Raw genomic sequence first — 21,966 nt, 5'->3', positions numbered from 1 at the left:
TGGAAAACCAATACAATTAGTTTCAACAGATTTTAATGTTGAAGGAAAGAGTTTGGTGACAATTCTCTGTTGGTTGCTCGCAACACATTATACATTACAGGTTTGTTCTATTGCACTATTACTGATTAGAGCAGCTTCAACAAATCTTTCCTTCTGGTCTTTCCTCTATGCTTCTAAAGGAAAGGAAAATGAAGTGAATTCAGGCAGCAAAAGGACATCAAGGAGTGTAGGAATAGATTAAGACATGGCCTTTAGTATTTAATACATCACAGCCTACTCTATGTATGTGTGAATATTTTGTTTCTATTGTATATTTTACCTTAAGTACTTCTTACTATACTGATTCAACACTTGAATTGCTCCGTTGGGAATCAGTAAAGGATTATCTTATGTTATTTTTTTCTTATCTGTCTATCCTAACACAGCCTGAGGTGGTCATAAGACAGTGTACTTCTTGTGCCGCTCCTAAGCCCATATAAATGGAGAGGGTTGTGTCAGGAATGGCATCCAACGTAAAACCTTTGCCAAATTAAACATGTGAATCACAAACATGACGTTTATACTGGATCGGTTGGGGCCCAGATTAACATCGACCGCCATCGGTGCTGGAGGAGGAAAGTTGATATTCTGTGTCCAGGAGACCAGGTGGAAAGGTATCAATTGCTAGAAGCACTGGCACAATATACTATACTATACTATATTATACTATACTATACTGTATACTGTACTATATTGATGACATAAATGATAGGCATTTAAGAAGAAACTAACAGCAACACTGATTAGTCAGGTCTCAAAGGACAGAGACAGAGAAAGTTCTGAAAATTTTCTACAGAACAGTGTGCACCCCCGACACACACACACGCACACACACATTTAATAACAATACTATATAATAAAATGGAATTAATTATTGGAAACACAAGTGTTGTTTTCCTCTGAATTTTTTTCTTTATTACAACAATCTGTTCCTCTTTTATTTTATCTGAACACGCACATAGCCTGGTGAAAACCTGGATTAAAAAAAGTTGATAATCCCAAATAGACATTATCTGTGATTGAGGTTTTAGGTTTTGTGAGACCAACTCATGCAAAGAAAACATTGCTGTGTCCATCTTGCTTTGTAGTGTCCCTCGTGGCCTTTGCCAAAAGACAGTGAAAATCACCATCAACTGCTCGTCCAAGTGCCAGGTGACACAGCTGTGACGGGTTTAAACTAAATAAACTGTAGTGTTTAAAGGAACAATAAAAACACAATGAACAATTAATGACAATAAATATAGGCTATTTAAAGCATAGTCTACACAGATGTTGGTATCTGTAAAATTATAACCATTGTGAAAATCCCCATCAAATGCATGAAAGTGCCCCTTGCATGGATCTCTGGTGTCTGACCCCAAACTTCCCTGAATAATTCAATAATGCATAGTTTTAAGACAGAAATAAAAGTATAATAATAAATATCAGTATAATCACATAAGCTGTTTTAGCATCTACTTCTATTCTACCAAAATATTGTAATTCTTGTGGTTGGCAGTAATATTATGATCAAGTGCTGAGAGCATTTGCAGGGACAATTACCTTCATTTCACAAGTTACATGCAGGGATTTTAAGTAGAAGTAGAATTGCTCTAACACGTGAAAACATCACATACAACCTACTTAATCGTAATGGAAGAATACAGCATAAAAAGATATTGGTACATCTTGGGCTCCTGTGGCTCAGGGGGTATACCGGGTTGTTCACTTATTAGGTTGCTAGTTTGATCTCTGACTCCTTTGGTCTGCATGCCGAAGTGCCATTGAGCAAGACACTGAATGTTTTGACAAAGTGGTAAACCCTTGTTTGTTAATGACTGAGCCGTAAGAGAATGCTCCTTTCATACACAATCATGAGACATCACTACTTCAACGACTTTCCCAGTCTTTTGTTGCCTCTTTTCAAACTCAAGTGAAACTTTTTGCCAGCATCAAATTCAGAATAAACATATAATCAGTGACTGACATTCTGACACAGTAAGTGCAAGGTGCATAAAATGTGTCCTTTTTTCCCCATTGGAATCCAGACTGATTTGTCTATAAAACTCTTTCAAATATTCATATGAACTGGCTTCAGCAGTTGCGCCTGTCTTGCCAGTTACAGCCATAAAACATAATGCATGTTGCAGTGATACAGTCAGTTCTCTGCTCACCAAACACACAGTTCACATGCAAACGACTGCAATAAGGTAAGGGACAGAGGGGTAGAGAAATGTGTGTGGATACTGTGGCACAGAAAGACAAGTTTAGAAATGAAACAAAATTCACTTCACAAGAGGTCCAAACAAAATAATTGAGGTAACAAAATATTGGCTGCTAGATGGAGCACATTAAACTTTATCAAATAGTTAACTTTAACATTAACAAACTGTTAAAATTAGCACCTATAGATGATTAGCAAGCATGTTCAGCTCAACATCTGCCATTTAACATTAGTTTGCAAATAGCTTTGTAACTAATAACAGTAAACTTAATTAGATTGACATTTACTGAATATTTTGGGAAAAAATAGAGCTATTATTTGTTTGCTTGCTGCACTTCACTGATGGTCAAGTAATTTAATCTTTCATGTTTTGCTGCCACCATCTGTTGCTGACAGTAAACCAAGAAAAAGCAGGTAACATGGCTAAAGTAATGCTCAAGTAGTGGCACTGAGTCTGGGAGATCAGAATGCCGGAAACCAAGGAAATCCAACAAACAGGTGGCAGGATTTCAATTCAGTTCAAGTTTATTTTATTTATATAGCACCTTTTAGAATCAAAATTGTCTCTAGGTGCTTTACAGAAAACCAGAGCCTGAACCCCCAAGCAAGCAGACAGTGGAAGGGAAAAACGCCCTTTTAACAGGAAGAAACCTTGAGCAGGATGCCGTAACCCATTAGTTAAAGCATCAGGCTTAACATTTCTGGATCCTGATTGCTAAGGTGAAAGTTAAGTTAAATGTCCTGGCTTGCCTAGAATTTAGCCTCTTAGCAGACTGTAAATGAGCCACATTTTTATGATATGACCAAATGACTAATGGTACCCCATTTTCCCCCAGCCACTATTGCCACTCCTCAAGTGCCAGCTTCACCACCAGGGGCTCATGGTTTGCCACGTCATAGTTTCTCTCTATTGGGGATAAGAAGTGTGAGAAGAAAGCGCAGGGGTGCAACTTCCGGTCTTCATTGGAGCACTGAGACAGGGCCCCTCCCACACCAAAATCAGAGGCATCAACTTCCATAATAAACTGTTTAGTGGGATTCGGTTGAACCAAAATGGGAGCTGAAGTGAGTTTCTGAAAGGAGGCCTCAGCCTTGGAGTCCCAAACAAAAGCTAACTTGGAGGACATTAGCCTAGCCACAGGGGCAGAAACTCAGCTAAAGTCTCTGATAAAAGTTAACAAACCACAAAAACCTTTGAAGCTGCCTGTCTCCCACCACTTGGATCATTTCTGGATCAGTTTTCACCTGTCCCTGCTCAATAATATAGTCTAAGAAGCAAACCGAAGAAGAGTGAAACTTACATTTTTTGGCTTTAGCAAACAGTTAACACTCTCTAACAGCCTCTGCAAAACGTGCTGAACATGGGCTACGTGTTCATCTAAAGTCCTGGAGTAGATCGGGATATGTTCTAAATTGATGAACAGCTAGTAACAATAAGCCATTAGAAAGTCATGAGCATCAGTTAAACTAAAAGGCATGACCAGGTATTCGAAGTGGCCTAAAGGAGTGTTAAATCCCATCTCCCACTCATCGCCCGGCAAACTGAGGGCATTTTGCAGTAATGTAATTGCTCAAATACTTAACTGATAAGCATAAGGGTGTGTTTGTTCTTTACTACCATATTATTTAGCCCCCAATAATCAATGCATGGTTTTAGAGTCTTATCTTTTCGCCACAAAAAAAATGATAAACTAATAATCAAAGAAGAAATAAGTCCCGCGGTACTCCCTCACAGCGGGACTTATTTCTTTTGTTCTTTGATTATTAGTGTGTATTTGTTGTTTTATTATTGAATAGCTTTTCTGAATTTGGTTTTCTTATTATTTCTTTTTTTTGTTGTTTTCTTGGATGTTGTTTTGTCGCTGTTTTCCTTTGTAATCTGTTGCTCTTCAGTGATGGATGGGTGAGTGAATATTTTTGGCAATATAGTGTATCTAAAACAGATTTTTTTTTTTTTTTTTTTTTACGGACGGATGAGATGAGAGTGACTCTCTGACGGACAAGATGGATGCCTGTGGTGCAGGCCCATCCATACCTGCAGGGTCTGTAACAGGCACAGAGCTCCACTCAGACGGCAGCAAGGTGGAGGTGGAGTACTGGTATTATTAAAGATGAGCAGATGAGCTAGTTGGAGCTTTTTGGTTTGAAGATGGACTCAAAATCAACTCCCAAACATACTACCAGTTTTGAGAAGACGCTTTCTTCAAGCAATAGAACAAGAAAAAGTCTGCATCTTTCAAGAAGACCATGATTTTTATGCAGGACAATACCCCATCTCATGCATCGAAGTACGCCTTAAGATGAAAGAATAATGACATGCCCCCCTTCCTCACCTGACCTAAACCTTACTGTGGGCCCTTCTTAAATGGGAGGTTTACGGTGAAGGAAAACTGTACACCTCTCTGAACAGTGTCTGGGAGGCTTTGGTTGCTGAAAAAAAAGCTGATCATCAACAGATCAAGAAATGTCCTTTTTTTATTTTTGCTTTTCAATGCAATAATTCTGCACTCTAATAGTTACCCAACAATTGTGCACACACAAGAAATCCAAAACCTTTCTTTTACTTCCTTAAGTATGTAGGTTTGAGGTTTATGAACATTTTGGATTGACTGAGAGCAAGTTGTACAATAATAAAATTAATCCTCAAAAATACAGCTGGCCTGATAATTGTGCACACAGTGTAAACCTATCATTCATTCTCTTTTGATTACAGCAAGATGTCCTTGCACCAGATGAAGTCAAGAGTGAGGTGAAGAAAATGATAATACACACGTATAGATGTACACTGTTCCCATATATATTATTATCATATGCATCACTATGTCAAATTAATGAAATCATATTGACTTTACTTGCCATTTATTATTTAACTGAACAATCACTGCTGTCTGTAATGTGCTGTATATCAGTGTCATAATATTGAATATAAACATGGTTTTGACCTTTTTCAGACTTTATCTTTGTCAGGGTGTGGAAAGCCATCATACCTGAGAGCAGTAGTGGAGAAGACCACCACCTGCTATAATCCTGTTCATTTTCATTGGCTACCAGAAATACAACAAGATGAGTGGATGGCTCATGAAACACATGATGGAAAGCCCATGACAATAGTAAGACATGTATGTTGTTAATGTACATGTACAGCACATTAAAATTTTAATATACATTTTTATTTGATTAATAATAGCAAATAAGATGAAGCATAAATATACACTACATGCATATCCAGACCTGTTGATCAGTTTTCTATTTTGGAGAATCTTTGTGATCAGTTACACTAATATTAAGACTGAAAAATAAGTAGTTCCCCAACAAGGGAAAGCCTTCAGTCATGTGAGGACCCCACAACAACATTAATATACCAGTATGGGCCCAAAAACTGGGCCCAGTGAGTTCAATGAAATTCCATCTGATTCAGTATTTCTGCCTGGTGACTTGAAAACCTGGATCCTTTGTAGATCGCCAAGTAGCTGCAAAGGGTTGCTTTCAGTAGCTCAGAATTTGTCTTACTCTGATCTATGCTCATTAAAAAAGATTAAGACTAAAATGGGCTTGAAATGAATAAAAATGTTAAAATAATCTAGATGATCTCAGTGCAGAGACAGGGAGCCTCCCATCTTGTGTGCATTGTCCAGCAACCTGTTTAGATTCCAAACTTATATTAGGAAACACATCCTTGGTTATAAGTTATCAAGGTAGAGAAGATGGTCAGCCATCCACAGTCCACAGTGGGCTGGTCACAAACACTAGAAACCATTGACTAGACTGGTTTAATAAAATATAAGGCATCAGAATGGTGTTTTAATAGTATACAACAGTCTGGAAATCATAGTACTTTATGTGGTGAGTGTGTGGGCAGGTCATATTATTAACAGAAGTTCATAATGAAGAATAAATAACCTGAATTTAAAAGGCATTTTATTTGATTTCTCTCGAAGGAAGTAAGAAATCCAAATTTCTGACCTGTAAAGCAGTACAACTGCTACAGTACCACACAATACTGCAGTACAATTAATAGACATTTCGTGGCAAGATATTGTATGTAGATATGCAGGCTTTGAAGTTTTTGATAAGAATTATTTTGAATATCATCCTCCATCAAAGGGCAAAAGCTTTTGGCACATGCACACTTTTCATTTTTCTCATGCTTATAAATGAACAGCCAGCACAAGTTCCCCCAGACTTGAGTTTTGGGTCTGTGTCAAAAGCAGAGCTATTAACTTGTACAACACTTGGATATGAGGCAGAGATTCTCATGTTGATCTTCATTTTTCATAACTCTCCACATTTGCTCTGCTGATAAACTTGATGAAATGGCGATAGAAGAACACTATTCGTGCTTGGCTCAGTTTGAAAGCCATGGACATGATGGCCATGCCGACAATGATGAAGAGTGATGTAAGCATGAAATACTTGGGGTGATTGGGTACAATGTCACCAAAACCAATGGTAGTGAGTGTGATGAAGCAGAAGTAGTAAGGGTCAAAGCCCTTGAATTCAGTTTCCCACAAAGGTAGAATTAAACCACCTAAGAAAATGTAGGCGAAAACAATGAAGATAATCAGTACAAAAGGAACATCCAACATTTCCATTCCATCTCCCAACCCTGTAAAGTCCCATATGGCATATCCTTTGGGTGGTGGTGGTAGCTGGTCTAGCTCTGGGCAGGAGAAAGTTCTCATTAGTGGGCCCTTTCTGAGTAAGTTCTCCCTCGTGAGAATCTTCTCAAAGATCTCTTTATTGTTTTGCAGTTGGATAGACTTGTGCCGTACATCTGCCTGACTGTGTAGCACCTGCCGGATGTCAAGGGGTTCACGGACCAAAATGTCATGGCTGAAAACAAAGTTACCGTCCTCCAAGGCCCAGTGGCTAGAATTCCCTCCATGCTTCTTAGTCTTCCATGGTGACCAGGTATGGGAGCGGAGAATTTTGCAGAAGGTGTGAATGTGTATGTAGCATCTGGACATCAGCATAGCGAGGAAGTCTCCCACATCGAGGATGACCAGAAGCATAAGAGGGATGCCTACCATGGCATACAAGACACACACCACCTTACCAAGCAGGGTAACTGGATAGATCTCCCCATACCCTGTGAAAATGGACAAAATGGAGCAACTGTAAGATTCATGGACATTTGTGGCTTAGCTCCCTGTAATGGACAATCAAGGACACAAACCTTAAATTTGCACATCTAACCCAGCAATCACTTAAACTGGCTTCACATGGTGAAATTTTCAGGCAGCTGTAGTTTGTGTAAATTAATTGCAGTTTTTTTTTGTGACAACATTGACAATGTATCAAATGATGTCAAACTACTCTTGATGCAGTATCATTTCAGCTGAGTGTTGTCAACAAGAACAGTTTATAACCAAAATAAATGACCAAAAGTGTGCTGTGGATCACAAGAGTGGTTAACACTGCTGACAGGATTACCAGGACACCACTACCCTCTCTGCAGGACATCTACCACTGCAGAGTCCACAGAAGAGCCTGCTCCACACACACACACACTCCAATTACTGCTACAAACAAACTACATCCAATGTCTGTCTTACACAGACTCCATAAGACCATAAAGAGTTGCCAATTAACCTAATGTGCATGTTTTTGGGAGGCGACAGAGCTAACCACTGCACCACTGTGTCGCCCCATCTTTTATTGTTATTGTATTCTCACTTTAATTTCCTACCTTTAGTTCACAGTGGAAAGCAAAGAAAAAATTTCATTGTGTAGAGTTGTGCCATGGGGTTGTTCAGATTCTTGACATTTTATGCTACAAGATCCCCAGGGACTCCTGGATAGTGCACATGGGATTGATACCCAGTGAGATAATTCAAATGGACATCCGTCTGACAATGGCTGGACATTATATTGATTGGGTACTATTAAGTATTAATTATTAAAAAGTGTAATTTCATTTGTAAAAAATAAGGAAAATACAGTATAGCAGAGCTTTTATTCTGTACACATCATTTATCCTGGGTAACTGGACTATAATGAAGAAACTCATGGAACATCAGCACAGCAGTGGACTGTTCTCACCCAAATGTGCTCTCAGGTACTGAAATTTGGCACCAATTGACTTAACGTGAGTATGTACTTAATAGCACCAATGTAATTCAGTTGGTAACCTAAAGTGAAAGTACTGTACTTGAAATATATTACATGAAAAACTCTTTATGATAATGAGTTGTTATTATTGTTAACTTATTAATAGCTCATTATCTAAGGATGGAAACAGTGATGTACGAACAATGCTGGGGAAAGCATGGGGAAAGCAGATTGTGGATTGTGTGCTTGGCTGGTCTAAAAAGAATGGATCAAAGATTGCAAATGTGGAGAAGTGCTCCATTCTATATGGATTTTTATTTCTGTTTTTATAATTGATGTTGTTTTGTTGTGTTTTTTGTTCAGTGCAATTCAAAATAATTAATTACAAATAAATAAGTTGTCTATCAGCAGAAGGTACGTATGTTTGGTATGTACTGTTATGTACTGTTATGTTTAATTCAGAGGATAGCCATATTTCTTGAACTATTTGGTAATCTGGAGCAGGGACCCAGTGACAATAGGCCAGCTTCTTATTCTTCTCAGATGTAACACGTCTCCTTTCACAACTTTTGGCATGTCCAGAGATTATGTTGCACAGAAGGTACTACCAACTCCTGTTCCTGTGAAGGAAACAGAGGAGGAAGATGCCCCAGTGTGTCTTCAGATGTAGCCGGGCCGGTGGCAGAGCAGGTGAGGTGGGCATACTCCACCCATGCCAAGTGACAGCTCAAGGAAGCAGGATTCATAGAGGCCAGACAACGCAGTGCAGACTTCAAATCCTGATTTACTCACTCTGTCAGGTGGAGAGTACTGTTACCTGGGTCAGGTTGGTGGTGCTGGGCCTGCCTTTCCCTACACTCAATCTCCAAGGAGATAGGAGCTATCACAAAATCTGCAGGGGGGATTGGTTCAGGAGTGGGCTCTTTCTCTTCAGCAGTGAACTGTTGGGAAAGAGCATTTGACATTTCCGGATCCGGGTCAGTAAGTGAGAGTGATGTTGAACGTGCTGAGAACAAGGACCATCTGGCCTGTCAGAAATAGAGTATCCTGGCTGACTGAATATATGCAAGATTGTTAGGCAATTGGGCTTATACTGGGACCGGGGAAACTAATTTCGTACGTGTGTGAAATGACAATAAAGCTCCTTGAATTATCTTGAATTGAAGATTTTAATGATCGATCCAAACTAAGAATTGAGCCTTAGTCCCCTCTAGTCAGTGTCACCACGCCACAAGAACCGGTTTAACAGCCAACAGCTCACAATAAGATAAGTTCTTGGAGCAAAAATTATATTGAAACTCCTGATGACTACCTGACAAAACTAAAGTTAGGGGTTCAGTGCAATGAGGTAATTTAGCTGCTAAACACTCATCAGCAGCATGAGCAGCAAACTCCTGGTCTAGAAAATTTTCCTCAGCTCCAGAGTCAACTAGGGCTAGCACAGGGAGCGAGAGTATAACACTGTGACACTGTCTGAGGTAATGTTTGGGCCAAATCCTTCAGAACAGGTGGGGAGGAAGCTGACATCATGGAGGACATTGTGTTTGAGGGCTGGGAAAGCTACAAAGAGAGATCAGGAATTTGAGAGACAGTGACCTGGTTGTTTTCCCATCATAGAATTACTTAACTGATTGTGTTGCTCCTCTGAAGCTCCTTGACTAGAAAGGGCTTAAAAAATCTGAGCTGTCCCAGGTTTTTTGTCAGTGGATCCATATTTTTGTCCAGATCATTCTGTTACGTTAAAGACAGAAAAATGAAAAGGGTCTGTAACACAGAATGCAACCAATCAGGCTTAAGGAAATAAATAGGGATACACAATAACTGTTTTTTAGAACCGATACCAACAGCCGATAAGTTCCTGTGTCTTGTAACCAATATTGATAACCGATAACAAACGACAACAGTTCCAGTTCTTCAAATGAACTTTTATTATCACTACAAGTTAGTAGTAAAACTCAGTTAATAGTAAAATAAAGGCTTCTACACAACCAAACATCTATGGCTGCTTGAAATGAACAATAGACCAAGAATTTGAAATCAAAATAAATGTGTAACAGTCTGTCAAATCAGTATGTAAATGTTAACACAGATCACCTGTAGTAAAGTGCATCCTATAATACAAAAATAAAGCTTTCAGAAATAAATGCAATGCACTCAAATAAAACACACACTGGTTAGATTCACAAATAGTTAACATAAAAAGTACACATTTTTCATAACAGACAACAGGTCAACATAGAGGAACAAAGTGCTCTCTTTGGTCTTGCACTGGTATACAACTTCATCTTCATCATACATTAATGTCGTGCTATGCATGTTGTAGTCTTCATCAAACCACTGCCCGTCAAACTTATGATGCACACCGGACTCACGTCAGACGTCCATATGTCTGACGTAAAACATTGCTATCGATCAGAGTATGAACATGCGTGGCAAGCACATCATATAATGATGGTAAACATGTATCTGAAAAGTAGCGACGACTTGGACCTTCATAACGCGGCTCCAACTGGCGCATTAGTTGGCGAATGAATTCAATCATTTTCACATCAATTGCTTTAGCCTTCGGGTCGTCTTTGTCAGACTTCTTGACTTTTGCAAACGCCCCATCGATACGTACCAGCCCAGACGCCTTCTTGATTGCCGGTGGTGATTCGGCGGCAGCAGCAGCAGACTTGTCTGTGTACTCCTTCCATATGATGACATTTCAGAGGACTTGTGAGATTTGTAGTGTTAAAAGCTGAAGTCTTTATTTCCTCCTCTCGGAACTGCAGCAGAACATTTATTGCAAATTGTAATTGCATTGTCTCCCTCCGAAATGGAGGAAAACTCCCACAATAATGACAGCGGCGCCTTGATTGTCGCCAGTTTGCGTTTCGCAGGCTAAAGTCACGAGGGCAACAGCCAATAGCGACAACACTCTTCTTCTCCGTTTTTTAAGGCGGTTGGGAAGGCAACAGCGCCGTGTACTGTGTACTGGTGAAACGCGCGAAATACAAGCAATATAGGATTATTATGATGTACTCTATTTATCGGTGAAAACTTTACTTATCGGAATTGTATGATGTCATTTTTTTCAATATCGGACCGGGGAAATATGAGGAGAGTATTGACAGTTCTTGCAAATATGACTGAGGGTGCTTTCAAAAATAGCCTAACTGGTTCTTTTCAAATAAACTCATAAACGCATTTGCACAATTCTCTTTATTTGGGCTGGTGTGGAAGCTATAAATCAAACTAGAAGAACAGAACACCTGCATCATATGAGTAATCTGTAGTAGTAGCAATAGGACTTCTTGCTTATTTTCCTCATTATTTATAAAATGGGGTCAATTTGAGTGATAAGCAATTTTGTAGCGATAGCGAATACAACAGACAGCTGCGGAGCTCCTGCCAAATCCAGCTCCATCACTGTATCTGCACCGGGACATCGTCAGAAATATATCTACCATGGATCACAACGGGGCTTTCACATTGACGACTCCATCTGGGCATCAGCTCGCCAACTCCCAGAAGCCCACACACAAAGCTGAAGACGGCTTAGCCCGGTCAGCTAACGTCCGTGCCAAAGACGGCAACAGTATCAGCTTCGGACTGTTTAACATCCGCTCTCTGTCGAGCAAGGGTCCCCTTTTCCTGGATATTATTACTGACCGTAAGCTTGTTTTTGTGTTTGACTGAAACGTACTGACAACCTAACGACTTTTCTCAGCAGAATTAATCCACTCCTACTGGGTTTGTTTACATCTGCCAACCTCGTGCATCCCGTAGATGCGTGGTCTCGCGATTTTTTTGCCGCGAGAATTCTAAAATCTCGCCCTTTTCTGTGCCGTCTCTTGTCTCTTTTGGATCAATTGCCCTACAACTGCATACCCCTACTACTGTGGTCACTGTCTATCGTCCACCCAAACCCCGTAATGACTTTATAAATTAACTTGTTTTTTATTACACATATGTTCTATATCCCCGGACTTTTATTTTATAAGCTGCTGGAAATTCAATTTCCCTGAGGGAGTCATCCCAAAGCAGTCAGTAAAGTGAAGTCTTAAGTTTAAGTCCATAACATTGCTGGGAGATTTTACTGTAAACATAGACAATATTAATAATACTCTCACAAAGGACTTCACGTACTGCCTGGATAGTTTTGGATTGCATCAATATTATCAACTTTCCTACTTACTCAAAAGGTCACATTCTGGACCTGGTCTGCTGTCCTGCTGTCACTCCTCTTGATGTTGCTGCTGATGGGCTCCCCATCTCTGATCATATGTTACTATCCTTTAAGGTTTATCATCATCCAGAACTCTGCCACCTGCTATTTCTTTTCACATTAGGGACATTGATTCAAACACTTTCTTTATTGGCACTGACAGCCTCCTCAGCACAAACTGTTTATCCACCCTGCTGAACTGGTTGCCCATTATGACAACAGTCTTCTGAATGCCCTAGCACCTCTGAAATCCCAGATTGTTTCTTCCACTCTTCCTGCTCAATGGTTCACATCAGAACAACAACCATTTGAAAGCTAAAGGCTGTCATTTGGAACAACTCTACTAGAAAACTGGATTTGTTGTTCACAAAGTAAAAAATGTACAATAACCACATTCTTCATTACAAGGACACTCTCTCTAAAGCGAAATCCACTTACTATGCAGGTTTAATCAGCTCAAGTTAAGGAATCACAAGGACCCTGTTTTCTGTGGTTAACAATATGCTAAAACCATCTCACCCTCTTGTCCCTCATCACTACAAAACATCTTTTTGTAACACCTTAATGTCATTTTCAAAGCCAAAGTAGATAAGATCCACTGGCAACTGACCTCCCACCATCTGTCTTCTCGGGTACTCTTGGTCCCTCATTCTTGTTCTTTTTCCAGTTTCAAACTTCCCTCTGTTGCATTGGGGAACGCAGATATTTAGCCTCTATGGAGTCGTTATCAGGGCCATTGATGCTTTGATTCGTTGGTGCTAAAGTGTGTGGCAAACGTACCTGGGTATTAGTTCCACAGAGGGTAAATACCTTTGTTCCCCACCAGCTGGTGAAACTAGCCTAATCTGGTCTTGATGAGCATGAACTGGTGAAGCCTCCTGGAAGAGAGGCGAAATGTCTTCAAAGACATATACAGTGGTATGAAAAAGTTTGGGCACCCCTGATCATTTTCAGGATTTTCCTTTATAAATCATTGGTTGTTCGGATCAGCAATTTCAGTTAAATATATCATATAGCAGACAAACACAGTGATATTTCAGAAGTGAAATGAAGTTTATAGGATTAACAGAAAGTGTGCAATAATTACTTAAACAACATTAGGCAGGTGCATAAATTTGGGCACCACAACAGAAAAATGACATCAATATTTCGTAGATCCTCCTTTTGCAGAAATAACAGCCTCTAAACGCTTCCTATAGCTTCCAATGAGGGTCTGGAGTCTGGTTGAAGGTATTTTTGACCATTCTTCTTTACAAAAAATCTCCAGTTCAGTCAGGTTTGATGGTTTCCGAGCATGACCAGCCCGCTTTAAATCACACCACAGATTTTCAATAATGTTCAGGTCTGGGGACTGAGATGGCCATTCCAGAACGTTGTAGTTGTTCCTCTGCATGAATGCCTTTGTAGAGTTTGAGCAGTGTTTGGGGTCGTTGTCTTGTTGAAGTATCCAGCCCCGGCGCAACTTCAACTTTGTCACTGATTCTTGAACATTGTTGGCAAGAATCTGCTGATACTGACTGGAATCCATGCGACCTTCAACTTTTACAAGATTGCCAGTACCTGCACTGGCCACACAACCCCACAGCATGATGGAACCACCACCAAATTTTACTGTGGGTAGCAAGTGTTTGTCTTGGAATGCTGTGTTCTTCTTCCGCCATGCATACCGCCCCTTGTTATGTCCAAATAACTCAATTTTACATTCATCAGTCCACAGCACCTTATTCCAAAAGGAAGCTGGCTTGTCCAAATGTGCTTTAGCATACCTCAAGCGGCTCTGTTTGTGGCATGTGCGTAGAAAAGGCTTCCGCCGCATTACTCTCCCATACAGCATCTCCTTGTGCAAAGTGCGCTGAATAGTTGAACGATGCACAGTGACACCATCTGCAGCAAGATCATGTTGTAGGTCTTTGGAGCTGGTCTGTGGGTTGAGTTTGACCGTTCTCACCATTCCTCGCCTCTGCTTATCAGAGATTTTTCTTGGCCTGCCACTCCGGGCCTTAACTAGGACTGTGCCTGTGGTCTTCCATTTCCTCACTATGTTCCTCACAGTGGAAACTGACAGCTTAAATCTCTGAGCCAGCTTTTTGTATCCTTCCCCTAAACCATGATGTTGGACAATCTTTGTTTTCAGGTCATTTGAGAGTTGTTTTGAGGCTCCCATGTTGCCACTCCTCAGAGAAGATGCAAAAGGGAGAACAACTTGCTACTGGCCACCTGAAATACCCTTTCTCATGATCGGATTCACCTGTGTATGTAGGTCAAGGGTCAATGAGCTTACCAAACAAACTTTGTGTTCCAATAATTAGTGCTAAAGATACTCAAATCAATAAAACAACAAGGGTGCCCAAATTTATGCACCTGCCTAATGTTGTTTAAGTAATTGTTGCACACTTTCTGTTAATCCTATAAACTTCATTTCACTTCTGAAATATCACTGTGTTTGTCTGCTATATGATATATTTAACTGAAATTGCTGATCCGAACAACCAATGATTTATAAAGGAAAATCCTGAAAATGATCAGGGGTGCCCAAACTTTTTCATACCACTGTAAACAAGTCCAGCTGCGTTTGATTCAATCTCTTTAAGATAGCTATGTCCTGGAAAAATGAGAACATCCACAGATATCTTCAAATCTCAGCAATTTCTACTCACTTCTGGTGTTCCCCAGGGTCCTGTCCTTATTCATTTATATTCCTAGTGGAATAGAAGTATTAAGCACAAAATGGAAATACTCAAATAACGTATCTTAAATTTGTACTGGTATCGTATATTATATAGTACAGTACTGGAGTAAATGCAACATTTAATCTGACAGATTAACATTTACGGGCGGCACGGTGGTGCAGTGGTTAGCACTGTCGCCTAATAGCAAGAAGGTTCCAGGTTCAAATCCCTTCTATGTGGAGTTTGCATGTTCTCCCTGTGCCTGCGTGGGTTTTCTCCGGGTACTCCGGCTTCCTCCCACAATACCAAAAACATGCACATTAGGTTAACTGGCTACTCTAAATTGCCCCTAGGTGTGTGTGTGAGAGTGTGTGGTTGTTTGTCTTTGTGTGTTGGCCCTGTGATTGACTGGCGACCAGTCCAGGGTGAACCCCGCCTCTCGCCCGTAGTCAGCTGGGATAGGCTCCAGCTCCCCCGCGACCCTGACGGATAAGCGGTATAGAAAATGGATGGATGGATTAACATTTATGCTTTTGCTTAATGACATGGTTTTAATGCTATTGTTATTGTTGTTACTCTCCAAACATCTTAAAATTCACACATTCAGATCAGGACAATCTATATTTTTTATGGGAAGCAGTCCCCAGAACCCCTCTTCTGAAAACCTGCATACGGTCCTGCCAATACACAGTGCAGGACCTTATAATACGTCAAAATTGCAGCAAATATGGCTCACCCAGCTTCTGGCACATTTTACACTGGACTGATGACTGTCAATAAAATAAAGGAATCAAAATATAAACATAAACAAAGGTTCTCAAGTAAATGCTGCTTTTTCAAACAATGTACAGTAACACAGAGATATAATGGCAAACAACAGTGGTTCCTAGCTAACAAGACACAGAAGAAAAATGTGCTTCTAAACTCTAACAACCTCTAATAAGCTTTTTGTGGCAGGACTAATGTAAAGAGCATTCCCGTCTGAGAGTGCCCACTCTTAAGTGAGTTATGCACTTCCTGTTGCTGTGAAGCAATTAGTCATCAGCTGTCTTCTTTTAACCAATTATCTGTAAGTGTCTGAAAGTAACAGACTTACCAATGTATTGTCACAGGGTACTTGAATATGAAATCATGTCAAGAAAAAGAACAGGTTAAAGACAGAAGTTTAAGTAAATATTTTAATAAACAAGCTATAAATAAACAATAAAAAAGCAAGATAATCATTTATTAGAGAACTTATACGAGGCAAATTATATTAAATTATATAAGATTATACTTAATCTCAGTGGTATTTTGAGTTGTTAGTCTGCTGAATTCATCGTGGGAGGGGGGCATCATGAATATATAGCTCATTCATTAGCTACTTCCATCTTTAGCTCACAGAAAAAACAACAACTTTAATTTAGAATATTACATATTCTAAATTAAATCCCTGAGCAGTAACTCTAACCCTGAGTTACTGCTCGGGGATTTCTCCACAGGTGGAGTACGTGGTGAAATCAAAGCTACTAAACATTGTCAGATAAAACACACTCGATGAGCTGGTTGATTATGTCTGTCACCTGTGTCAAGTGCTTCAAGTTTGCTGTCTGCTGTAACATGTAAAATGTTCTCAAATTGCTATAAATATTTTTAACAACTATTAGATATTAGATTCAATCAGGAGGACTATCTCTTTGTGCATGCCCTTTAAGTCAAAGGCATTTCCCCACGATCCTTTAGCTCCATTACCCCTGCATCATTGCCATTTTCTCATGCACATTAATGGATAATATGCTGCATCACTGCTTTACTTTCTCCCTGCATGAGCATTTCTTTCTGCATCACAATGACTATGCCATTATCCATGATTTTTCCATTGCATTATCAATATCATTCTTACTGGCTTTTCTTGTAGGTTAATAATGTTTTACTTTTCTTGAATGTTTTTCAATGTACTCTTCTCCCTCTGCTGGTCTAGTGCTGCATTGTCAGATATGGTATACCTTCTACTTTTGCGGGGGATTCTCCTTCATATTGAAACACCTTGTTTGTCTTCTGAGTTTTCTTTGTTGCTCTACTTCCTGCCACGGTCTAAAAGTCTTTCTTCTGAGCTGGAAAAATAGCCAATCTGGCTCAGTTGTCTAAGACTGTAACTGACTGACTTGAGTGAGTCTGCAGGACTCATAGCGCCAAACAGAGCTGGATCTATAGGACTCATGACTATACCAAGAGCCAGTAAAAATCACTCACTCAAGTCAGTTGATTACAGCCTGATCCAACTGATGTGGATTGGCTATGTTTCCGGCTATGCAGGAAGTTTTTCTCACTCAACTTGGCTCCCTGAGTCCCCTGATGATGTTAACAACTACTTAGAAGAAACGGAGTAGGTTTAAAGGACAATGAATGGCACCATTTAAACTGTGAATTCACCTGGGTTGTCAGCAGTAATCTTACATTACATTATGTTTATTTAATACCCTATTGACTTTATTTATCCCAAAAATATGACACCACATAAATTTTCACGAAAATATGGGCTCAGATCAAATAATAATACTGAGTCTTGATTTTAGACCTGCAGTAATCGATTTTTTTTTCTTTGTGGTTTCATCACTGAGCAACACATTTCAATTCTTTGGATTGTTATTGTAACAATATTGTCTGGTTCAGCAGTAGAATTAGCTTACTTCCATATGTTCTACTTCCCTTTGACTAGCTCAAGTTGAGCTGGAGAAACATGCAATTCATAAACAGAAATTTCTGGATGATTTCCAGTGAACTAGTGAATGATTTCTAGTTTGGTCCATGGTTACATGGAAAGTAAACAAAAGTTACTACAGTTGTCATGTGTAAAGTGAAGTATTGTTTTGAACTATCTGTAAATATGGATTACTGCTTGGTTCACAATGACTAGGCCATATGTAGCAAACACTTTTAATGTCTGGCAACGTCAGCAAAGCTGCTCATCACAAAGGCATTAGCGCCAAAGTGCAAAACCACAAGTAACACAGACCATCATTGAAAACTTTTAACAGAGAATTATCATTTGGTGGTTTGGGGCAGCTGTAGCTGAGGAGGTGGAAATGTTGGTCTGCTGATAACACAAGGGAGAAGTTAGCTTTCATAGTTGTCTGCCAGAAAGCTCATGGTAGTACATGTATAATGTTGTGAAAGAGTCTATTTTTAACCCAAACCATAATCTTTTTCCTAAAAATAAGCATGTAGTTAGGTAGTAGTTAAGCTACTACTGAAAAGTGATATTATACTACTACTACTACTGATAGTAATACTTCTCAAAGGACACAAACCCCAATCTCCTGGGTGAAAGTCATGTGTACGAGGCTGTCGCCCCCAACAACTTTCTGACATTAGACTTTGTCTGTACCACTGAGCACAGGGTTATGGGTTCGATCCCCTCTTTCTGATGTTCTCATGTCTTTGCGTCCTTGCAGGATACCCAATCCCTGGTTTGATCTATTGCCACTGGAATGTACAAGCCAGTGCATTAACTAACTGCAAATGGGGAGGGTTGGGTCAAGGAAGGCAAAAGTCTATAACAAATCAAATATGTGGATCATAATTCAGATTTTCATGCCAGGGCCCAATTTTCCACAGAGATGTATGACCCCTAATGGGGTTAACTAAAACAGAAAACAATTATTTTGGAATGAAATCAACATACATGACTTATGACTGATCAGTCTTACAGATTCAAATCAGTATCCCCTAGCTAAACAATATATCCTTCAGTCACCCGACAGCAATTTAAGCAACCAGATGTATTCATTAATTTATGTTATTTTTATTTATTTTCCTGTGTTCAGGAGATTTCAGCCTTGGGCAGCAGGCTGCCTCAGGGTGTGAGCGACCAGGTGGGATTTAGCTAACATGGCTAACGTCGGAAACCAGCTACCAACGCAGGTCGTTAGCAAGCCTGCACTAGGAAATGAAGTGCGCACTTTGGCAGAGCTGTCGGTAAGTTTATTTGAACTTTAGAACATAACTTCCATGAAATAATGAGACTTTTTATTTCTCTGACTCACTGCCTTGTTCTTGCTAACACTGCTCCCTCTCTTCTTTCACTCTTTAGCTTGCTCGACCACTGCTGCTCTGGTCCTCGCTGGGGAGGAGGAGGAGGCAATAATATAAACTATGTTTACGGTGTTAACAGACAGCGACTAACAAAATATGCCTTGCATGATGTGTCACACAATGTTTCCATTACTTTAAATTGTTTAAATTTAAATAACATAACATAAACAACCATTCACACCTACAATTTACCGTCAGCAATTAACTCAGCCTGCATGTCTCTGGACTGTGGCAGGAAGCCGGAGCACCAAGAGGAAACCCTCACAGACAAAGCAAGAACATGCAAACTCTATACAGAAAGCCCCGTATTGTGAGATGACAGTGCTAACCACTGCACCACCGTGCCACCCTGTGTTTCATTTTTAGATATTTATTATATTATTTATAATAATAATAATAATAATTTCATTTATACAGCACCTTTTAAAAATGTGTTATATAAGGTGCTTAACAACCAAACTGAAAAGTAAATATAGAAAATTAATCAACAATAAATGTAAGAAATTTAAAAGGTAATTTATTTGTCATAGTTCCATTTTGCTATGCATTTCTTTTCTTCCCCCCCCCCCCACACACACACACACTCTGTCTCTCTCTCTCTTTCTCTTTCTCTCTCTCTCTTTTTCTCTCCGTCTCTCTCACCCCAACCTGTCAGGGCAACTGATTGCCCACCTGGAGCCAGTGTTCTCTCCAAGGTTTCTTTCTGTTAAAAGGCAGGTTTTCCACACCATTATCACCAAGTGATTGCTCAAAAGGGAATCCTGAGTATGTGTAAAGAGCATGGTTTATACCTCTGTATGAATATAAGAAAAAATTAAACTGACTTGACTTAACTCTGCGAATCCCTGAGAACACTATCTGGCTTGTTAGCTGATAAACATTTCAGTATGTCCACCAGCTTGTGAACAATGAAAACAGCTAAATGAGGTTGATGGCAGTCAAGAGAGAGCTTTAAAGTAACATTTGCTATTAGCAGGTGCAGACCTTCCCTGTACAGTGGCCAAAAAGCTTCCACACAAGTTTCGACATTATGTTGAGTGTTACATTATGTGCATGTGTGTGTGTGCATATAGTAGTTGACTTACCAACTGTTGTGAATACAGTGCAGCAGAAAAACATGGAGCCAAAAAAGGTCCACCTGTCAGGTCTCTGGAGCCATATGGAATTGAACCCATATCTCATCTTTATCTCCACCTCCCTCACTATGTCCTCATGTGTGCAGGAAGCATTTTCTGAAAATGTAGAGAAAAAGTTTAGTGTGGAGCAAAGTAATTATTTAAACATGGTCAGTGCACGTCCCTCGATCGAATAAGAAAAAAACCCACAGCATAAATGCTGATAGAAATAAGTTCATAAACTACATTTATTTGAGTAAGTATGAGTGAGGCAGTTGTATTTGCACATGAAGTATTAAATTGCTACATTTAATTTTAATAACTGCAGTAGCCTATTTTCTTGATTATGTTTAGATACTTCGGGTAATTTTTGATGGAGGATTTTTACTTGTAACAAAGTGTTTTTACAGTGCGGTGTTAGTACTTTTACTCCAGTAAAAGATCTGAGTACTCCTCCAGCACTGGTGAGATGAGATGGTATCCCCTATTTGTGGAAACTTACCGGTGAAATTTTGGACGGTGCTGACAATCTGACCCAGGAACTCTCGGTAGTCTTGAGGGGTGGTGGATGCGCTCCCTCCTTCAATGTGCTGGAACATGAGCGCACCAAGCGACGCGTATGCCACCAGGGACAGGGAGAGCAAAACGTGAGGAATCAGCCTCCAAAAACGCGCAGCGCATTTCCTGGACTCAGCCTTAACGCTAAGCCTTCTCTTCCCCGCCGCTGACATATTCGTTTCTTTCTTCTTCCACTGCAGCTCCTATTGCACAGTCTCTCTGGAGGGCGGCTGTGGGTCCGTCAGCTTGGCTTAAAGTTCCAGTACTGCGTGTGCACGCTGCTTAGGCAGTAAACACACCACAGCATCCATACACGCATTACGAACACTGCGGGAAGCCCACCGGGAGATCTGTTATTGACTCTGTAGTCTCTCCGCTCTGATTGCCTGACTCCCCTGGGAGCCTGAGAGAAGCTCTGATAGCCTACACGGACATTTACACCACAACGGAAGACCGCCAGCGAGCTCAGATTAATGGGATGAGTTTTATCCCAGTAATCCAATTTTGTTAATACTGAACTGAAATAAAGCTGCATGGATCTATAGGCCCGCATTTCAGTCCAATTTAGTGTATTTATATAGCGCCAATTCACCTCATCTCATGATACTTTCCACTTAGAGCAGGTCTAGACCATACCCTTTAAATACATTTTGTAATACAGAGAACCCAGCATCACACATGAGCAAGCGCTTGGTGACAGTGGTGAGGAAAAACTGCCTTTAATAAGGCAGAAACCTCGGAGCAGACCCCGGCTCAAGATGGGCGGCCATCTGCCTTGACCGGTTGGGTTGAGAGAGAGAGAGAGAGAGAGAGAGAGAGAGAGAGAGAGAGAGAGAGAGAGAGAGGGAGAGAGAGAGAGAGAGAAAGAGAGAGAGAAGGAGCGGTGGGGGCGAGAGAAGGAGCACACAAACAGAGACGCTTGGCAACAGCAATAAAACCAGAAATACTGAAACTGTGGATAATGATAATGATGAAGTATACAGAAGGTACTGGGGTGATTATGATAACAATGGCTGTAACAATAATAATGGTAGTAGCTGTAGTCAT

The 21,966-nt window shown here is 40.1% G+C and overlaps 1 protein-coding gene across 1 annotated transcript; it reads right to left on the bottom strand.

The window, feature by feature from the left end:
• Window positions 1-4,663: 4,663 nt before the first annotated feature.
• On the bottom strand, window positions 4,664-21,604 carry kcnk18 (potassium channel, subfamily K, member 18). Its single transcript, XM_046402022.1, has 3 exons — window positions 20,864-21,604; window positions 20,332-20,478; window positions 4,664-7,331 (listed from the first exon to the last, which is right to left on the bottom strand). The coding sequence occupies exons 1-3, from the start codon at window positions 21,090-21,092 to the stop codon at window positions 6,508-6,510; spliced, it is 1,200 nt and encodes a 399-aa protein (XP_046257978.1). The 5' UTR covers window positions 21,093-21,604; the 3' UTR covers window positions 4,664-6,507.
• Between the last annotated feature and the right edge of the window lie 362 nt (window positions 21,605-21,966).

This window comes from Scatophagus argus, chromosome 10, assembly GCF_020382885.2.
Source record: "Scatophagus argus isolate fScaArg1 chromosome 10, fScaArg1.pri, whole genome shotgun sequence".
In the NCBI taxonomy this organism is placed as follows: Eukaryota; Metazoa; Chordata; class Actinopteri; family Scatophagidae; genus Scatophagus; species Scatophagus argus.
Note: the sequence above shows the minus strand (reverse complement) of the source record. Positions and strands in the feature narration are given on the sequence as shown.